At 40.9% G+C, this 18,118-nt stretch overlaps 1 protein-coding gene across 1 annotated transcript; it reads right to left on the minus strand.

The window, feature by feature from the left end:
- Positions 1 to 15,159: 15,159 nt before the first annotated feature.
- Positions 15,160 to 15,631, minus strand: LOC116905843 (ATP synthase subunit g, mitochondrial-like). Its single transcript, XM_032908815.1, is given in 2 exon segments — positions 15,160 to 15,473; positions 15,475 to 15,631. Coding segments are annotated over 2 exon segments (309 nt in total). The 5' UTR covers positions 15,567 to 15,631; the 3' UTR covers positions 15,160 to 15,256.
- Positions 15,632 to 18,118: the final 2,487 nt, after the last annotated feature.

Consider the following 18,118-nt stretch of genomic DNA (forward strand, 5'->3'; position numbering starts at 1 on the left):
TCCCATTGGTGCCCAATAAGGCCATCCTCTGCTACGTATATAGCTGGAGCCATGGGTCTGTCCATATGTAGTGTTTGGGTAGTGGTTTAGTCCCTGGGAGCTCTGGTTGGTTGGTAGTGTTGTTCTTATGGGGTTGCAAGCTCCTTCAGCTCCTTCAATCCTTTCTCTAATTCCTCCAATGGGGATTCCATTCTCATTTCAACAGTTTTCTTTGAGCATTCGCCTCTCCCTCTATATATGACATGCTCTGGCTGAGCCTCTCAGGAGAGAGCTATATCAGGCTCCTGTCAGCATTCATTTCTTGACTTCATCAATATTATCTGGTTTTGGTGGCTCTATATAAATGGGCTGAATACCCAGGTTTCTGTGGCAGGCACTGAATGACCATTCCAAACTTTATCTCCATATCCCCTAACAATTTTTTTTAAATATATCTTTTGGTCCTGCATCCAGAGCTGAAAGCCAGTCTCCAGGAGCTCTGACACACCTGAGAGCAAAGGTAAGATCACCACTTCGGCTCCCTGGGACCTGTTTGCAGCCCTCGGGACACAGGAACTCAGGAGCAGTCAGAGATAGGACCCCTCTGGTCTCTGCCTGAACCCAGAGCTGACCAGGTCCCACAGCTCTCTGTACCCAGATCCTGCTGGGAGAAAGCCTGTCTCTAGAAGTGCTGACATATAGGCTTACAGGAGCGTCAAACCACTCTCAGAGACAGCAAGACCAGTTAACACCAGAAACAACCAGATGGCGAGAGGTAAGCACAAGAATCTAAGCAACAGAATCTAAGATTACTTGGTATCATCAGAGCCCATTTTTCCCACCAAAGCAAATACTGGATATACCAACACACTGGAATAGCAAGATTTGGATTTAAAAATCACATCTCATGATGAGGATTGAGGACTTTAAGAAGGATATAAATAAAGAAATACAAAACAACACAGGTAAACAAGTAGAGGCTGTGAAAGAGAAAACACAAAAATCTCTTAAAGAATTACTGGAAAATAAAACCAAACAGGTAAAGGAATAGAACAAAACCATCCAGGATTTAAAAATAGAAATAGAAACAATAAGGAAATCATCAGATCCTACTGCAAAATCCTATATTCAACAAAACTGGAAAATCTGGATGAAATGGACAATTTTCTAGACAGATATAAGTTACTAAAGTTAAATCAGGATCAGCTAGACCATCTAAAGAGTCCCATAACTCCTAAAGATATAGAAGACGTTATTGAAAGTCTCCCAATCACAAGAAGCCCAGGACCAGATGGGATTAGTGGAGAGTTCTATCAGACCTTCACAGAACATCTAATACCAATACCTTCCAATATCTTCCACAAAATAGAAACAGCAGGAACAGTATCCAATTCCTTCTATGAAGTCACAATTACGCTTATACCTAAACTACACAAAGACCCAACCAAGAAAGAGAACTTCAGACCAATTTCCCTTATGAATATCAACTCAAAAATACTCAATAAAATTTTCACAAACTGCATCCAAGAGAACTTCAAAACATCCTTCATGGGATCCCTGCCCGCAGCAGCTCTCTGCTCCCAAACCCCGTGGGAGAGAGACCTCACCGCCTGGACAGGTGGGCACTCCTGAGGCTGCAGAGCTGAAGAGACCACCAACACTGCCCACCCCTGCTCACATCCCTGGCCCAAGAGGAAACTGTATACAGCCTCTGGGTTCCCGTAGAGGAGGGCCCAGGAGCAGCAGGTCCACTGCATCTGAGACACCGCCAGAACCTGAAGGGACCGACCAGATAAACAGTTCTCTGCACCCAAATCCCGTGGGAGGGAGAACTAAACCTTCAGAGAGGCAGACACGCCTGGGAAACCAGAAGAGACTGCACTCTGCACACATCTCTGATGCCAGAGGAAAACACCAAATGCCATCTGGAACCCTGGTGCACGGAAGCTCCCAGAAAGGGCGGCACAGATCTTCCTGGTTGCTGCCGCCGCGGAGAGCTCATAGGCAGCACCCCACGAGCAAACTTGAGCCTCGGGACCACAGGTAAGACCAACTTTTCTGCTGCAAGTGACCTGCCTGGTGAACTCAAGACACAGGCCCACAGGAACAGCTGAAGAACTGTAGAGAGGAAAAACTACACGCTCGAAAGCAGAACACTCTGTCCCCATAACTGGCTGAAAGAAAACAGGAAAACAGGTCTACAGCACGCCTGACACACAGGCTTATAGGACAGTCTAGCCACTGTCAGAAATAGCAGAACAAAGTAACACTAGAGATAATCTGATGGCGAGGGGCAAGTGCAGGAACCCAAGCAACAGAAACCAAGACTACAAGGCATCATCGGAGCCCAATTCTCCCACCAAAGCAAACACGGAATATCCAAACACACCAGAAAAGCAAGATCTAGTTTCAAAATCATATTTGATCATGATGCTGGAGGACTTGAAGAAAGACATGAAGAACTCCCTTAGAGAAACATAGGAAAACATTAATAAACAATTAGAAGCCTACAGAGAGGAATCACAAAAATCCCTGAAAGAATTCCAGGAAAACATAAATAAACAAGTAGAAGCCCATAGAGAGGAGTCACAAAAAATCCCTAAAAGAATTCCAGGAAAACACAATCAAACAGTTGAAGGAATTAAAAATGGAAATAGAAGCAATCAAGAAAGAACACATGGAAACAACCCTGGATATAGAAAACCAAAAGAAGAGACAAGGAGCTGTAGATAGACAAGGAGCCTGCTTCACCAACAGAGGACAAGAGATGGAAGAGAGAATCTCAGGAGCAGAAGATTCCATAGAAATCATTGACTCAACTGTCAAAGATAATGTAAAGCGGAAAAAAGCTACTGGTCCAAAACATACAGGAAATCCAGGACTCAATGAGAAGATCAAACCTAAAGATAATAGGTATAGAAGAGAGTGAAGACTCCCAGCTCAAAGGACCAGTAAATATCTTCAACAAAATCATAGAAGAAAACTTCCCTAACCCAAAAAAGGAGATACCCATAGGCATACAAGAAGCCTACAGAACTCCAAATAGATTGGACCAGAAAAGAAACACCTCCCGTCACATAATAGTCAAAACACCAAACGCACAAAATAAAGAAAATATTAAAAGCAGTAAGGTAAAAAGGTCAAGTAACATATAAAGGCAGACCTATCAGAATCACACCAGACTTTTCGCCAGAAACTATGAAAGCCAGAAGATCCTGGACAGATGTCATACAGACCCTAAGAGAACACAAATGCCAGCCCAGGTTACTGTATCCTGCAAAACTCTCAATTAACATAGATGGAGAAACCAAGATATTCCATGACAAAACCAAATTTACACAATATCTTTCTACAAATCCAGCACTACAAAGGATAATAAATGGTAAAGCCCAACATAAGGAGGCAAGCTATACCCTAGAAGAAGCAAGAAACTAATCGTCTTGGCAACAAAACAAAGAGAAGAAAAGCACACAAACATAACCTCACATCCAAATATGAATATAACAGGAAGCAATAATCACTATTCCTTAATATCTCTCAACATCAATGGCCTCAACTCCCCAATAAAAAGACATAGATTAACAAACTGGATACGCAACGAGGACCCTGCATTCTGCTGCCTACAGGAAACACACCTCAGAGACAAAGACAGACACTACCTCAGAGTGAAAGGCTGGAAAACAACTTTCCAAGCAAATGGTCAGAAGAAACAATCTGGAGTAGCCATTCTAATATCAAATAAAATCAATTTTCCACTAAAATTCATCAAAAAGGATAAGGAAGGACACTTCATATTCATCAAAGGAAAAATCCACCAAGATGAACTCTCAATCCTAAATATCTATGCTCCAAATACAAGGGCACCTACATACGTAAAAGAAACCTTCCTAAAGCTCAAAGCATACATTGCACCTCACACAATAATAGTAGGAGATTTCAACACCCTACTCTCATCAATGGACAGATCATGGAAACAGAAATTAAACAGAGATGTAGACAGACTAAGAGAAGTCATGAGCCAAATGGACTTAACAGATATTTATAGAACATTCTATCCTAAAGCAAAAGGATATACCTTCTTCTCAGCTCCTCATGGTACTTTCTCCAAAATTGACCATATAATTGGTCAAAAAACGGGCCTCAACAGGTACAGAAAGATAGAAATAATCCCATGCGTGCTATCAGACCACGACGGCCTAAAGCTGGTCTTTAATAGCAGTAAGGGAAGAATTCCCACATATACGTGGAAATTGAACAATGCTCTACTCAATGATAACCTGGTCAAGGAAGAAATAAAGAAAGAAATTAAAGACTTTTAGAATTTAATGAAAATGAAGGTACAACATACCCAAACTTATGGGACACAATGAAAGCTGTGCTAAGAGGAAAACTCATAGCTCTGAGTGCCTGCAGAAAGAAACAGGAAAGAGCATATGTCAGCAGCTTGACAGCACACCTAAAAGCTCTAGAACAAAAAGAAGCAAATACACCCAGGAGGAGTAGAAGGCAGGAAATAATCAAACTCAGAGCTGAAATCAACCAAGTAGAAACAAAAAGGACCATAGAAAGAATCAACAGAACAAAAAGTTGGTTCTTTGAGAAAATCAACAAGATAGATAAACCCTTAGCCAGACTAACAAGAGGACACAGAGAGTGTGTCCAAATTAACAAAATCAGAAATGAAAAGGGAGACATAACTACAGATTCAGAGGAAATTCAAAAAATCATCAGATCTTACTATAAAAGCCTATATTCAACAAAAGTTGAAAATCTGCAAGAAATGGACAATTTCCTAGACAGATACCAGGTACCGAAGTTAAATCAGGAACAGATAAACCAGTTAAACAACCCCATAACTCCTAAGGAAATAGAAGCAGTCATTAAAGGTCTCCCAACCAAAAAGAGCCCAGGTCCAGACGGGTTTAGTGCAGAATTCTATCAGACCTTCATAGAAGACCTCATACCAATACTATCCAAACTATTCCACAAAATTGAAACAGATGGAGCACTACCGAATTCCTTCTATGAAGCCACAATTACTCTTATACCTAAACCACAGAAAGACCCAACAAAGAAAGAGAACATCAGACCAATTTCCCTTATGAATATCAACGCAAAAATACTCAATAAAATTCTGGCAAACCGAATCCAAGAGCACATCAAAACAATCATCCACCATTATCAAGTAGGCTTCATCCCAGGCATGCAGGGATGGTTTAATATACGGAAAACCATCAACGTGATCCATTATATAAACAAACTGAAAGAACAAAACCACATGATCATTTCATTAGATGCTGAGAAAGCATTTGACAAAATTCAACACCCCTTCATGATAAAAGTCCTGGAAAGAATAGGAATTCAAGGCCCATACCTAAACATAGTAAAAGCCATATACAGCAAACCAGTTGCTAACATTAAACTAAATGGAGAGAAACTTGAAGCAATCCCACTAAAATAAGGGACTAGACAAGGCTGCCCACTCTCTCCCTACTTATTCAATACAGTTCTTGAAGTTCTAGGCAGAGCAATCAGACAACAAAAGGTCAAGGTGATACAGATCGGAAAAGATGAAGTCAAAATATCACTATTTGCAGATGATATGATAGTATATTTAAGTGATCCCAAAAGTTCCACCAGGGAACTACTTAAGCTGATAAAGAACTTCAGCAAAGTGGCTGGGTATAAAATTAACTCAAATAAATCAGTAGCCTTCCTCTACACAAAAGAGAAACAAGCCGAGAAAGAAATTAGGGAAACGACACCCTTCATTATAGACCCAAATAATATAAAGTACTGCGGTGTGACTTTACCCAAGCAAGTAAAAGATCTGTACAATAAGAACTTCAAGACTCTGAAGAAAGAAATTGAAGTAGACCTCAGAAGATGGAAAATTTTCCCATGCTCATGGATTGGCAGGATTAATATAGTAAAAATGGCCATTTTACCAAAAGCGATCTACAGATTCAATGCAATCCCCATCAACATACCAATCCAATTCTTCAAAGAGTTAGATAGAACAATTTGCAAATTCATCTGGAATAACAAAAAACCCAGGATAGCTAAAACTATCCTCAACAATAAAAGGACTTCTGGGGGAATCACTATCCTGAACTCAAGCAGTATTACAGAGCAATAGTGATAAAAACTGCATGGTATTGGTACAGAGACAGACAGATAGACCAATGGAACAGAATTGAAGACCCAGAAATGAACCCACACACCTATGGTCACTTGATTTTTGACAAAGGAGCCAAAACCATACAATAGAAAAAAGATAGCATTTTCAGCAAGTGGTGCTGGTTCAACTGGAGGTCAACATGTAGAAGAATGCAGATCGATCCATGTTATCACCCTGTACAAAGCTTAAGTCCAAGTGGATCAAGGACCTCCACATCAAACCAGACACACTCAAACTAATAGAAGAAAAACTAGGGAAGCATCTGGAACACATGGGCACTGGAAAAAATTTCCTCAACAAAACACCAATGGCGTATGCTCTGAGATCAAGAATCAACAAATCGGATCTCATAAAACTGCAAAGCTTCTGTAAGGCAAAGGACACTGTGGTTAGGACAAAACGGCAACCAACAGATTGGGAAAAGATCTTTACCAATCCTACAACAGATAGAGGCCTTATATCCAAAATATACAAAGAACTCAAGAAGTTAGACAGCAGGGAGACAAATAACCCTATTAAAAAATGGGGTTCAGAGCTAAACAAAGAATTCACAGCTGAGGAATGCCAAATGGCTGAGAAACACCTAAAGAAATGTTCAACATCTTTAATCATATGGGAAATGCAAATCAAAACAACCCTGAGATTTCACCTCACACCAGTGAGAATGGCTAAGATCAAAAACTCAGGTGACAGCAGATGTTGGCAAGGATGTGGAGAAATAGTAAAACTCCTCCATTGTTGGTGGGATTGCAGACTGGTACAACCATTCTGGAAATCAGTCTGGAGGTTCCTCAGAAAATTGGACATTGAACTGCCTGAGGATCCAACAATACCTCTCTTGGGCATATACCCAAAAGATGCCCCAACATATAAAAAAGACACATGCTCCACTATGTTCATCGCAGCCTTATTTATAATAGCCAGAAGTTGGAAAGAACCCAGATGCCCTTCAACAGAGGAATGGATACAGAAAATGTGGTACATCTACACAATGGAATATTACTCAGCTATCAAAAACAACGACTTTATGAAATTCGTAGGCAAATGTTTGGAACTGGAAAATATCATCCTGAGTGAGGTAACCCAATCACAGAAAAACACACATGGTATGTACTCATTGATAAGTGGCTATTAGCCCCAATGCTTGAATTACCCTAGATGACTAGAAGAAATGAAACTCAAGACGGATGATCAAAATGTGAATGCTTCACTCCTTCTTTAAAACGGTAACAAGAATACCCTTGGCAGGTAATAGAGAGGCAAAGATTAAAACACACACAGAAGGAAAACCCATTCAGAGCCTGCCCCACCTGTGGCCCATACATATACAGCCATCCAATTAGACAAGATGGATTAAGCAAAGAAGTATGGGCCGACAGGAGCCGGATGTAGATCTCTCCTGAGAGACACAGCCAGAATACAGCAAACACAGAGGCGTATGCCAGCAGCAAACCACTGAATTGAGAATAGGACCCCCTTTGAAGGAATCAGAGAAAGGACTGAAAGAGCTTGCAGGGGCTTGTGACCCCATATGAACAACAATGCCAAGCAACCAGAGCTTCCAGGGACTAAGCCACTACCTAAAGACTATACATGGAGTGACCTTGGACTCTGACCTTATAGGTAGCAATGTATATCCTAGTAAGAGCACCAGTGGAAGGGAAGCCCTGGGTCCTGCTAAGACTGAACCCCCAGTGAACGTGATTGTTGGGGGGAGGGCAGCAATGGGGGAAGGATGAGGAGGGGAACACCCATAAAGAAGGGGAGGGGGAGGGATTAGGGGGATGTTTGTCCGGAAACCAGGAAAGGGAATAACACTCGAAATGTAAATAAGAAATACTCAAGTTAATAAAAGTAAAAATAAAAAAAAAAATAAAAAAAACCAAAAAACAAAATAAAACAAAAACCATCCATCATGACCAAGGAAGCTTCTTCCTAGGGATGCAGGGATGGTTCAATCCATCAACATAATCCACTATATAAACAAACTTAAAGAAAAGAACCACATGATCATCTCTTTAGATGCTGAGAAAGCATTTGACAAAATTCAATATCCCCTCATGTTAAAAGTTTTGATCAGGAATTCAAGGTCCATACCATAGTAAAAGCAATATACAGCAAACCAGTAGCCAACATCATACTAAATGGAGAAAATCTTGAAGCAATCCCACTAAAATCAGGGAGTAGATAAGACAGCCCACTCTCTCCCTACTTATTCAATATAGTACTCTAAGTCCTACCCAGAGCAATCAGATAACAAAAGGAGATCAATAGGATACAAATTGGAACGGAGGCAGTCAAAATATCACCATTTGAAGATGATATGATAGTATACTTAAGTGACCCCCAAAATTCCACCAGAGAACTCTGAAGCCTGGTAACCACCTTCAGCAAAGTGGCTGGATATAAACTTAACTCAAACAAATCAGTAGCCTTCCTCTGCCCAAAGGGTAAATAGTCTGAGAAAGAAATTAGGGAAACAACATCCTTTACAATATTCACAAATGATATAAAATCCCTTTGTGTGACTCTAACCAAGCAAGTGAAAGATCTGTATGACAAGAACTTCAAGTCTCTGAAGCAAGAAATTAAGAAGATCTCAGAAGTTTGAAAAATCTCCAATACTCATGGATTGGCAAGATTAATATTGAAAAATGGCCATCTTGCCAAAAGCAATTTACAGATTCAATGAAATCACCATCAAAATTTCAACTCAATTCTTCATAGAGTTAGGAAGAGCAATTTGCAAATTCATTTGGAATAACAAAAATCTAGCGAAAACTATCCTCAACAATAAAAGAACTTCTGGGGGAATCACCATCCCTGACCTCAAGCTGTATTACAGAGCAACAGTGATAAAAATTTCATAGTATTGGTACAGAGATAGGCAGGAAGATCAATGGAATAGAATTGAAGACCCAGAAATGAACCCACACATCTCTGGTCACTTGATCTTTGACAAAGGAGTTAAAACCATCCAGTGGAAAACAGACAGAATTTTCAACAAATGGTGCTGGTTCCACTGGAGATCAGCATGTAGAAGAATGCAAATCGACCCATACTTAAAGCCCTTACAAAGCTCAAGTCTAAGTAGATCAAGGACCTCCACATACAAGCAGATACTCGAACTAATGGGAGAAAAAGCGGGGAAGAGCCTAGAACACATGGGCAGTGGGGAAAATTTCCTGAACAGAACACCAATGACTTATGCTCTCCGATCAGGAATCGACAAAAGTGACCCCATAAAATTGCAAAACTTCTGTAAGGCAAAGGACACTGTCATTAGGACAAAACAGCAACCAACAGATTGGGAAAAGATCTTTACCAATCTTACATTTGATAGAGGGCTAATATCCAATATGTACAAAGAACTAAAGAAGTTAGACTGCAAGGAGCCAAATAACCCTATTAAAAATGGGATACAGAGCTAAACAAAGAATTCTTAGCTGAGAAGCACCTAAAGAAATGTTCAACATCCTTATTCATCAGGGAAGTGCAAATCAAAACAAACCTGAGATTCCACCTCACAGTAGTCAGAATGACTAACATAAAAATCTCAGATGACAGCGGATGCTGGCGAGGATGTGGAGAAAGAAAAATGCACCTTCATTGCTGGTGGGATTACAAGCTGGTACAATCATTCTGGAATTTAGTCTGGCCGTTCCTCAGAAAACTGGACATATTACTACCTGAGGACCCAGCTATACCTCTCTTGGGCATATACCCAAATGATGCTTCAACATATAAGAAGGACACATGCTCCACTATGTTCATAGCAGCCTTATTTGTAATAGCCAGAAGCTGGAAAGAGCTCAGATGCCCTTCAGCAGAGGAATGGATACAGAAAATGTGTTTCCATTTACATCTACACAACGGAGTACTACTCATCTATCAAAAACAATGACTTCATGAAATTCAAAGGCAAATGGATGGAACTAGAAAATATCCTGCGTAGTATAATGCAATTAAAGATAAAAACAACCACACATGGTATGCACTCACTGATAATTGGATATTAGCTCAAAAGCTCGGATTACCCAAGATACAATCCACAGAGCATATGAGGCTCAAGAAGGATGCCTAAAGTGTGGATGCTTCAGTCCTTCTTAAAAGGGGAACACAAATATTCATAGGAGGAGATATGGAGACAAACTTTGGAGTAGAGACTGAAGGAATGGCCACTCATTGCCTGCCCCACCTGGGGATCCAGCCCTTATACATAGCCATCAACCCCAGACAATATTGCTGATGGCAAGCAGTACATGCTGACAGGAGCCTGATACAGCTATCTCCTCAGAGGCTCAGCCAGAGCATGACAGATACAGAGGTGAATGCTTGCAGCCAACCATTGAACTGAGAATGGGGTCCCCACTGGAGGAATTAGAGAAAGGATTGAAGGAGCTGAAGGAGCTTGCAACCCCATAAGGACAACAATACCAAGCAACCAGAGCTCCCAGGGACTAAACCAACACCCAAAAAGTACACATGGAATGCACTCACTGGTAATTGGATATTCGCTTAAAAGCTCAGATATTAGCTCCAGCTACATATGTAGCAGAGGATGGCTTTGTTGGGCGACACTGAGAGGAGAAGCTCTTGGTCCTGCCAAGGCTGGACCCCTCCCCCCAGTGTAGGGGAATGTCAGAGCAGGGAGGCAGGAAGGAGTGGGTGGTTTGGTGGAGGAACACCCTCATAGAAGCAGGGGTTAGGAGGATGGGATAGGGAACTTTTGGATGGGAAAACGGGAAAGGGAAATGTAAATAAAAAAAATCCAATAATATATATGTATATATGTTTTATTCTTTGAAATTTCAATATACTCATATATGTGATCATATTCATTCACCCTCCTCCCTCCCTCCCTCCCTCCCTCCCTCCCTCCCTCCTTCCTCCCCTCCTTCCCTGGAATTTCCAATCCCATCTGTCTCCCTGCTTCATGTCTTTTCTTTTTGTTAGTGTTATTAATAACCCTATGTGTTCAGTTAGCAATGTCTGTGGTTGTTTGGTAACTTCTTATTTTCCAATGTGTCATTTTTCTGGCCCCTGCTCACACCCCCCATGCATTTTAGCTATCATTCAACCCTTTCTCTTCTCCCTTTCTTCCTCCCTCCTTACCTTCCTTCCTCCCTCCTTCTTTTCTCTCTTTTGCCCCCTCCAAGACAGGATTTCACTGTATAGCTCTGGCTGTCCTAGAACTTGCAACTCACTTCGTAGACCAGGCTGGCCTCAAACTCACAGAGATCCTAGTGCTTCTGCCTTCCGAGTGTTGGGTTTAAAGTTGGGCACCACCATGGCCTAGCTCATCTCTTTTCTCCTAAGAAATTAATCTACATGTTATCATGAGTTTTGCTTTTTGTGGGTATGGGGGAAACATAATCTGACTCCAGTAATAACTGATAAATCTCTTATGCCAACATAAGTAACTGTGCTACCCCTAGTGGTGGCAGCATCTATAAAAGTAAATGGGAATGGAAACTGGTGTAGCCACTAGGGAAGTCAGTGTATAGGTTCCTCAAAATACAAAAATAAGTGCCACATGACCAAACTATTCTGCTCCTACATATAAACACCCAGAAGACTCTAAGTCAACATACCACAGAGATATTGTCAACCCATGCTTATTTCTGATTATTCACACTAGCCAAGAAATGGTACAGGCTTATATATTTACCAGCAGATGAATGGACAAAGAAAATATGTATACATACACACAGTGGAGTTTTATGAAGCCATGAAGCAATTTAAATCATGCATGGCATTTGCAGAAAAGCAGATGCAACAGGAGATCATTACAGTAAGTAAAATAAGCCAGGTTCAGTAAGACAAATACAACATTTTCTCTCTCATACACAATTCATTTTCTCTTACTTTCTCTGCCTTCCTCACTGCATGCACGTGTGTGTGTGTACAGATCATGAAAGTAGAAAGGGGACCATGAGATGAGAGGAAGAGATCTCAGCATTAAGGGGGAGATGAAAGGGAATAAGAGAGTAATGGGATACTAAAGACAGAAGAGCAGAACTTCTTAGTGCGAGGCAGGGACTACTTACTCAATATGAGAGTAGGGGGCATTGGAGAAGAGTGAAATGACATGTATGGAGATTCTATAATGAAATAAATGCATTGTTTCAAAAAAACAATAAAGGAGAGAAAATTTGCCTCTTGTTTCAGAAGACTTCAGACATTGGAACCATGCTGGTACTATTGAGTCAAGGAAAACACTTAGAGGTAGACTGAATGTATCTTGTATTGTGAGAGGGAAGTGAGCCTTTTAAAAGCTGGGGCAGAACACTATAGCTTAGATCTTCAATTTCTCCGAATGCCTACTATGAAAACATGGCTAAAGTTTGGGCCCTTGGAAGGCCCTGAACTCGTGAATGGTCAAGTCTAATCCATGCATAGATTCGTAGCACAGTGATTTAGGAAAAGACATAAAAGTGAGCTCTCTCTCTCTCTCTCTCTCTCTCTCTCTCTCTCTCTCCCTCCACTCCTGGCCATGATATGAGAGTTTTGGTCTGTTATTTACTTCAACCATAAATTTTCTGCCTCACCACTGGCTGGCACACTAGGGCCATCTAAGTGCTGACTTTTACCTTTGAAATTGTAAGTGAACCCCCTCTCCCCATAGGTAAAATTTAAAGACTAAGTGAACGTTGATAAAATAAAAGAATTAGGGTTATCTTATTCATTTTTGAATGAGCAGATATATTTATTTTCTAAAGTAAATTTGCTCCAATAGATGAATTTGTCCTACTGACACAAGTTATTGATTTTCTGAGGATTTTGATAAAAATTCTAGTCTCTCCACTTTACTTATTTATGCATACAGACTAGACTCCATTTTACTAGAAACCAATTTATAAAGGTCCAGATAGCATGAGATGAAATTGCAAATGGCTTCTCCTTTGCATCTGCCTCCATTCTTCATTGGTCCCAGTTTTTCACTTAATATTTGGAAGGACCAGAGTCCTTTATCCTTTCCTTGCTCATATCCAGATGCCTAGAATGCCTCTCAGGATCATCTGGAAGGAAAGCCCTCTCTAACAGCATTTCAAAGTAGAATGTGGAAATTTACTGACATCTTGTGGCCAAGACAGTTCTCTGAGTGTTTTCTGTCCATGTCAAAGGACTGGATTCCTATTGGTCACCCAACAAGAAAATACTTCCTTCTGAAGGTTCCTGAGAATTGTAAGGGTTTTGACGTCCTGTCTTGAAGGGTTGCAACTCAGCAGCAGAGTGCTTGTTGGTATGTACATGCAGGCCCATGGTTCAACTCCAGCACGGTACTGTAAAACACGAGACCCCATGGTCTGTTTTAGTAAACATTTTTATATTAACTAATGGTGTCTGTCTGTCTGTCTGTCTAGGTCACAGCACAATTTTCAGGAGTGGTTTCTCTCCTTTCAAAGTGTTATCTGGGATGAAACTCAGGTTGTCAGCCCTGACAGCAGATGTCTTTACCTGCTAAGGCTTCTTGCTACCTATCCCTTCCTCCCTCACCTTTTCAATCCCAAGTCTGTTTTGAATGATAGGTCCATAACAAAAATTGACAATGGCTATTCTGGGGCAGAGAAGAGAGAGGGGCTGTGAGACAACCACATGAGGAATACTGGGTTGGAGGCCCTATGTGATACCCACAGTGAAAGTTAATAGCTGAGCTTAACTTAAAAAGGGAATCTTAATCATCATTAAGGAGAAGTCAAAGGATTCCTGTGGACCAGGCAGGAGAAGGGCATCAAATCAGGATGCGTTTTCTATTCTGGTGTCCAGTCTGCCTGCCTCTATCGCCTCCTGTACACCCTTTTCCTGTTAAGAATTGAAATTAAATGTTCATACAATTAGGCAAGCAGGAGCTCTTTGGCAACCTTAGATCCCCTTTCAGACTGCTGTTCTCTATACTTGTCTCAGTCCCTTGCCATTAATATTATTCTGCTGAGGGATGTTGAAGTCAGTGCTGAAATGAAGGTCTGAAATGCTACTTTATGTTATGCAAATCTGAAAAAGAAAAGCCAGGATTTTGCACATCAGAAATAACATTGCTGAAATGCTCAGTATTCCAGAGGAACTGCTTACAATTTAAATATGAATAACTTTATAGCTAGACAAGAAAACGATAGGGCAGGAAATTTTGCATAGAGCGGGAAGGAAATTTTTAGGAAGTGTAAATGTTTATGCTCTGCAAAAAGCTGTTTCTAAATAATCTTCATATTGTTACCTATGGGGGGAGAGAGAGAGAGAGAGATTGAGAGAGAGAGAGAGAGAGAGAGAGAGAGAGAGAGAGAGAGAGAGAGAGAGAGAGAGAGAGAGAGAGAGAGACTGCTGAATACATTGATACATTGTTTTGGGGTAACGTTCCTAATCAGTTGGTACTAGAAAGAGACAGAGCATCCATCCATGGCTCCAGGTCAAGAAGGGATCTGTGCTTAGTGGAAAGTTCTTTTGTTCTATTCAAAGTGGCTACAGGAGGATCAGGAATTCAAGGCCGCAGAAGAACCACATGTTTGTGTAGCAAGATTATAATTTGTTAATATGATCAATTATTCCAGTTACAGATTTTCTTGCTGAGAAGATGCGGATAGATCTTTCCATGGTTTGTAATGTAAGTATATTTAGTGCATTTTTAGAAAATGGGTGATGACAAGTAGGGTAGAGAATCCTCCACGTGATTATAGTGATTGCGTCCCAACTTGGCTTCAGAACTTAAAACTGCATTGCTAATGTAATTATAATTTATAAGTAGACTTTGTAGGTTAATGATGCTACTTATATTTTACATTTATGTGTAAATAGGTATTTGCTTAATATTCTATTGTGATTTCAGAGAAAATTTATCTTGGCAATTTAAGTGTTTTTAATTAAAATATTTAATGTAAATAATCCATTTCATCATGTAATTTATATAGCATAAGCTTCTCTAAATAGTAAAGCAGAAATTGTTGCTTGAAGACATGGGGCCATGATTTGAATCAAAGTTCTCCAGAGAAACAGAGCCAGTGGGATTTTTTTTTTTTTGCACAGCTAGCATTTTATTTAGATAGCAGTCTCATTACACATGGTCCAAGATAAGAACTCAAATCAGAAGTTAAAGATTGGTCTTCAAACATCATAGCCAACAATGCCACGTTTGTCTATGATCTCTCCGATATAAAACCACATCCACACCTCAGTGGCTACCAAACCATTCAGCACAGCTTCCTTCACTGTAAGGTGTTTGAAGCTACCAGTATGGGCACTGTGAATTATTTTTTTCATGCTCTGAATAGCTGTAGGGATTTCACCAGGGGTTGGGGGAACCAGCTCAACCTTGATGTAGCCAAAATGTGGCCAATCGAGGCTTCGAGTAAGTCACGGCAGCGGCCACCATCGACGGTGCCTTCTCCGAGAAGTTACGGATGAACTTGGCCATGGTCTAAGGTGGAAGGTTCGTCTCCCCGAACCACCGGCTGAATGTCACCCCCGTAAGGACCCGCGGAAGGACCGGGAAATTTCTTATGAGAAATTGGATCATATCTTTGTGCAGAGAACTCCATGGTCTGCCACCTGCATACAAGAAATGTCAGAGAGCAAGTGCTATAACTTGTCCTGAGGGCAAAATAAGGTGAGCTATCTCAGCTTTAAAAGTGAGGGAGTTTCTCCTCTGTCTTTCATTCTGTTCAGGCCCTCAGCAGTTCCAAAGGTGCCCACCCCTCTCAGGAGGTCTGTCTATCACCTGTGGTCCACTGACTTAGTTTCTAATCACATCCAGAAGCACTTGAACAGGAAGGTGTAGAACCTGTCTTAGTGAGCAAGCAGTGCAGAATGCTTCAGTCTTAGAGGAAACTGGCACACAGCACCAGTCTAGCTGAATCACAAACCTCAGGTTCAGGGAGAGATACCTTTCTCAAACACCATGATGGAGACCAGTAAAAATATGTAATGCTGACCTTAGGTCTCCACATGCAAGAACACACATGGGCACACACATGCACCTGCAAACCCATGAACATGTACACACATAGACACATAGACACATAGGAGACATCTTTATGAAGCGTATCAGTGTGCACAGTGAATATGCACCCACGATTTTTCATTAAAAAATGAATAATAATGGTACCAAATAAATGGAGCTTTGATATAGAGCTGACAACTCTCATATGAGAGGTGTTCTTAGGAACCAACTTCAATATTTTGGACAAGAGATAATGACATAGCACACAGGGCTGGGACAGTTTCATGAGATGTGGGGAAGGAAATTTAGGAAGGAAAATGGTATTAGGTACGAATGAGAAGGATCAGAGTATAACTGACCCCAGAGTAGAGGGACGGATGTGTACGAGTTATTGGCAGTTTCATGGTTTTAAGGAAGATGGCAAATAACGTGCAGTGTTAATAGGAATCAGCATCACTGTGTAATGTTTGCTGTCACAGAAGATAAAGAGTATAACCTGAGCCACACTGAATTCATGTACCCCTATAGAGATACTCAGGAGTCTCCTGAGATGCACTGTCTTAGTTAGGGATTTATTAACCATGACCAAGGAAACCCTTATATGGACAACATTGGGGCTGGCTTACAGGTTCAGGGTTCAGTCCGTTATCATCATGGTGGGAGCCTAGCAGCATCCAGGCAAGCATGGTGCAGGAGTAGCTAAGAGTTTTATATCTTGTTCCAAAGGCTGGAGAAGACTGGCTTCCAGGCAGCTAGGACAGGATTTTTTTTTTTAATTTTTTTATTATTTTTTTTTTCAAGCTGGGGACCGAATCCAGGGCCTTGCGCCGCTTAGGCAAGCGCCTACTGCTGAGCTAAATCCCCAAGCCCCTAGGACAGGATTTTAAAGCCCACGTCCACAGTGACACATCTACTTCAACAAGGTCACACCTACTCCAACAATGCCACACCTCCCAATAGTGCCACTCCCTGAGCCGAGCATATACAAACCATCACATGTATGAATGTTCCACTGATGATGACTAAGGTCATGCAGTTTTGACTCCATCCAAAACAAACAAACAAACAAACAAACAAACAAACAACAACACGAGAAACTGTTACTCAGCAATGAAGGTCCTGGAATGGGTATCTGGGGGATGCTAAAAGAGGGTGTTGTACGGCAAGGTGCGAGATGATACTGCGTGGGTGGCCACCCCTCTCTCTGAAGCAACATGAGGCTTCGAGAATTCCTAGACCACTGTGGCTACTGAAAACGTTTAATAGAATGTCTAAGCATGCAATACTTCAGTTAAACCCAGAATGATGTCTAGTTATAACTTAGTTTTTAAACAAAGGCATGTTCACATTTTAGTTTAATTAATTTTGACATAATTAATTAATTAATTAATTGTCTGCAGATAGTTTTAAACTTCCCTTCCTATTTGTCATTCTTTGAGGGATTTTCTCACCTCCTGGGTATTTGCTGAGCGACAGTTTGTAAAAGAGTTATGGGAGAAATGAAGTGCAGGAGAGATGGTTGGGCTTCGTTGGCTCCTCCTATCAGAGGCATCTTCCTTGTCTCCAAGGTTTCCAAAGTGACTTGCTCCAGTGAGTTTAGTGATAAAATGACTGTTATGTTTACCTAGAACTGCTCCCTTTGAACTTATAGAATTGATTTACACCTTTCATTATTTCATTATTACTGGAGTAATCAGCCCTTCAAGCAGGTGGCACAGTCTGTCCCTCAGATAACTGAATCACTTAGATATCTGGTCTGCTGGAATTTTTTATCAAGAACATTTATATGGTGCCAGTCTTTTCTCTTAGAACCCATAGTTGCTGCCTCTTTAAAATAGTTCTGTAAAAAAGCCAGTACAGCAGCTGGTTTAAAAACTTTATTTTCCAACTTTTTTTGCATATAGAAAAACGAAGAATCCATTTGCCCTTTCCACAAATCTGCCCATATAGCTCGGGCTGGACCAGAACTCCGGACAGTCTTGCCTCTGCATCCTAAATGTGTGGATTCGCTGCCTTACTGGGAAACA

The sequence above is a fragment of the Rattus rattus genome, chromosome 7, assembly GCF_011064425.1.
Source record: "Rattus rattus isolate New Zealand chromosome 7, Rrattus_CSIRO_v1, whole genome shotgun sequence".
NCBI classification, from domain to species: domain Eukaryota; kingdom Metazoa; phylum Chordata; class Mammalia; order Rodentia; family Muridae; genus Rattus; species Rattus rattus.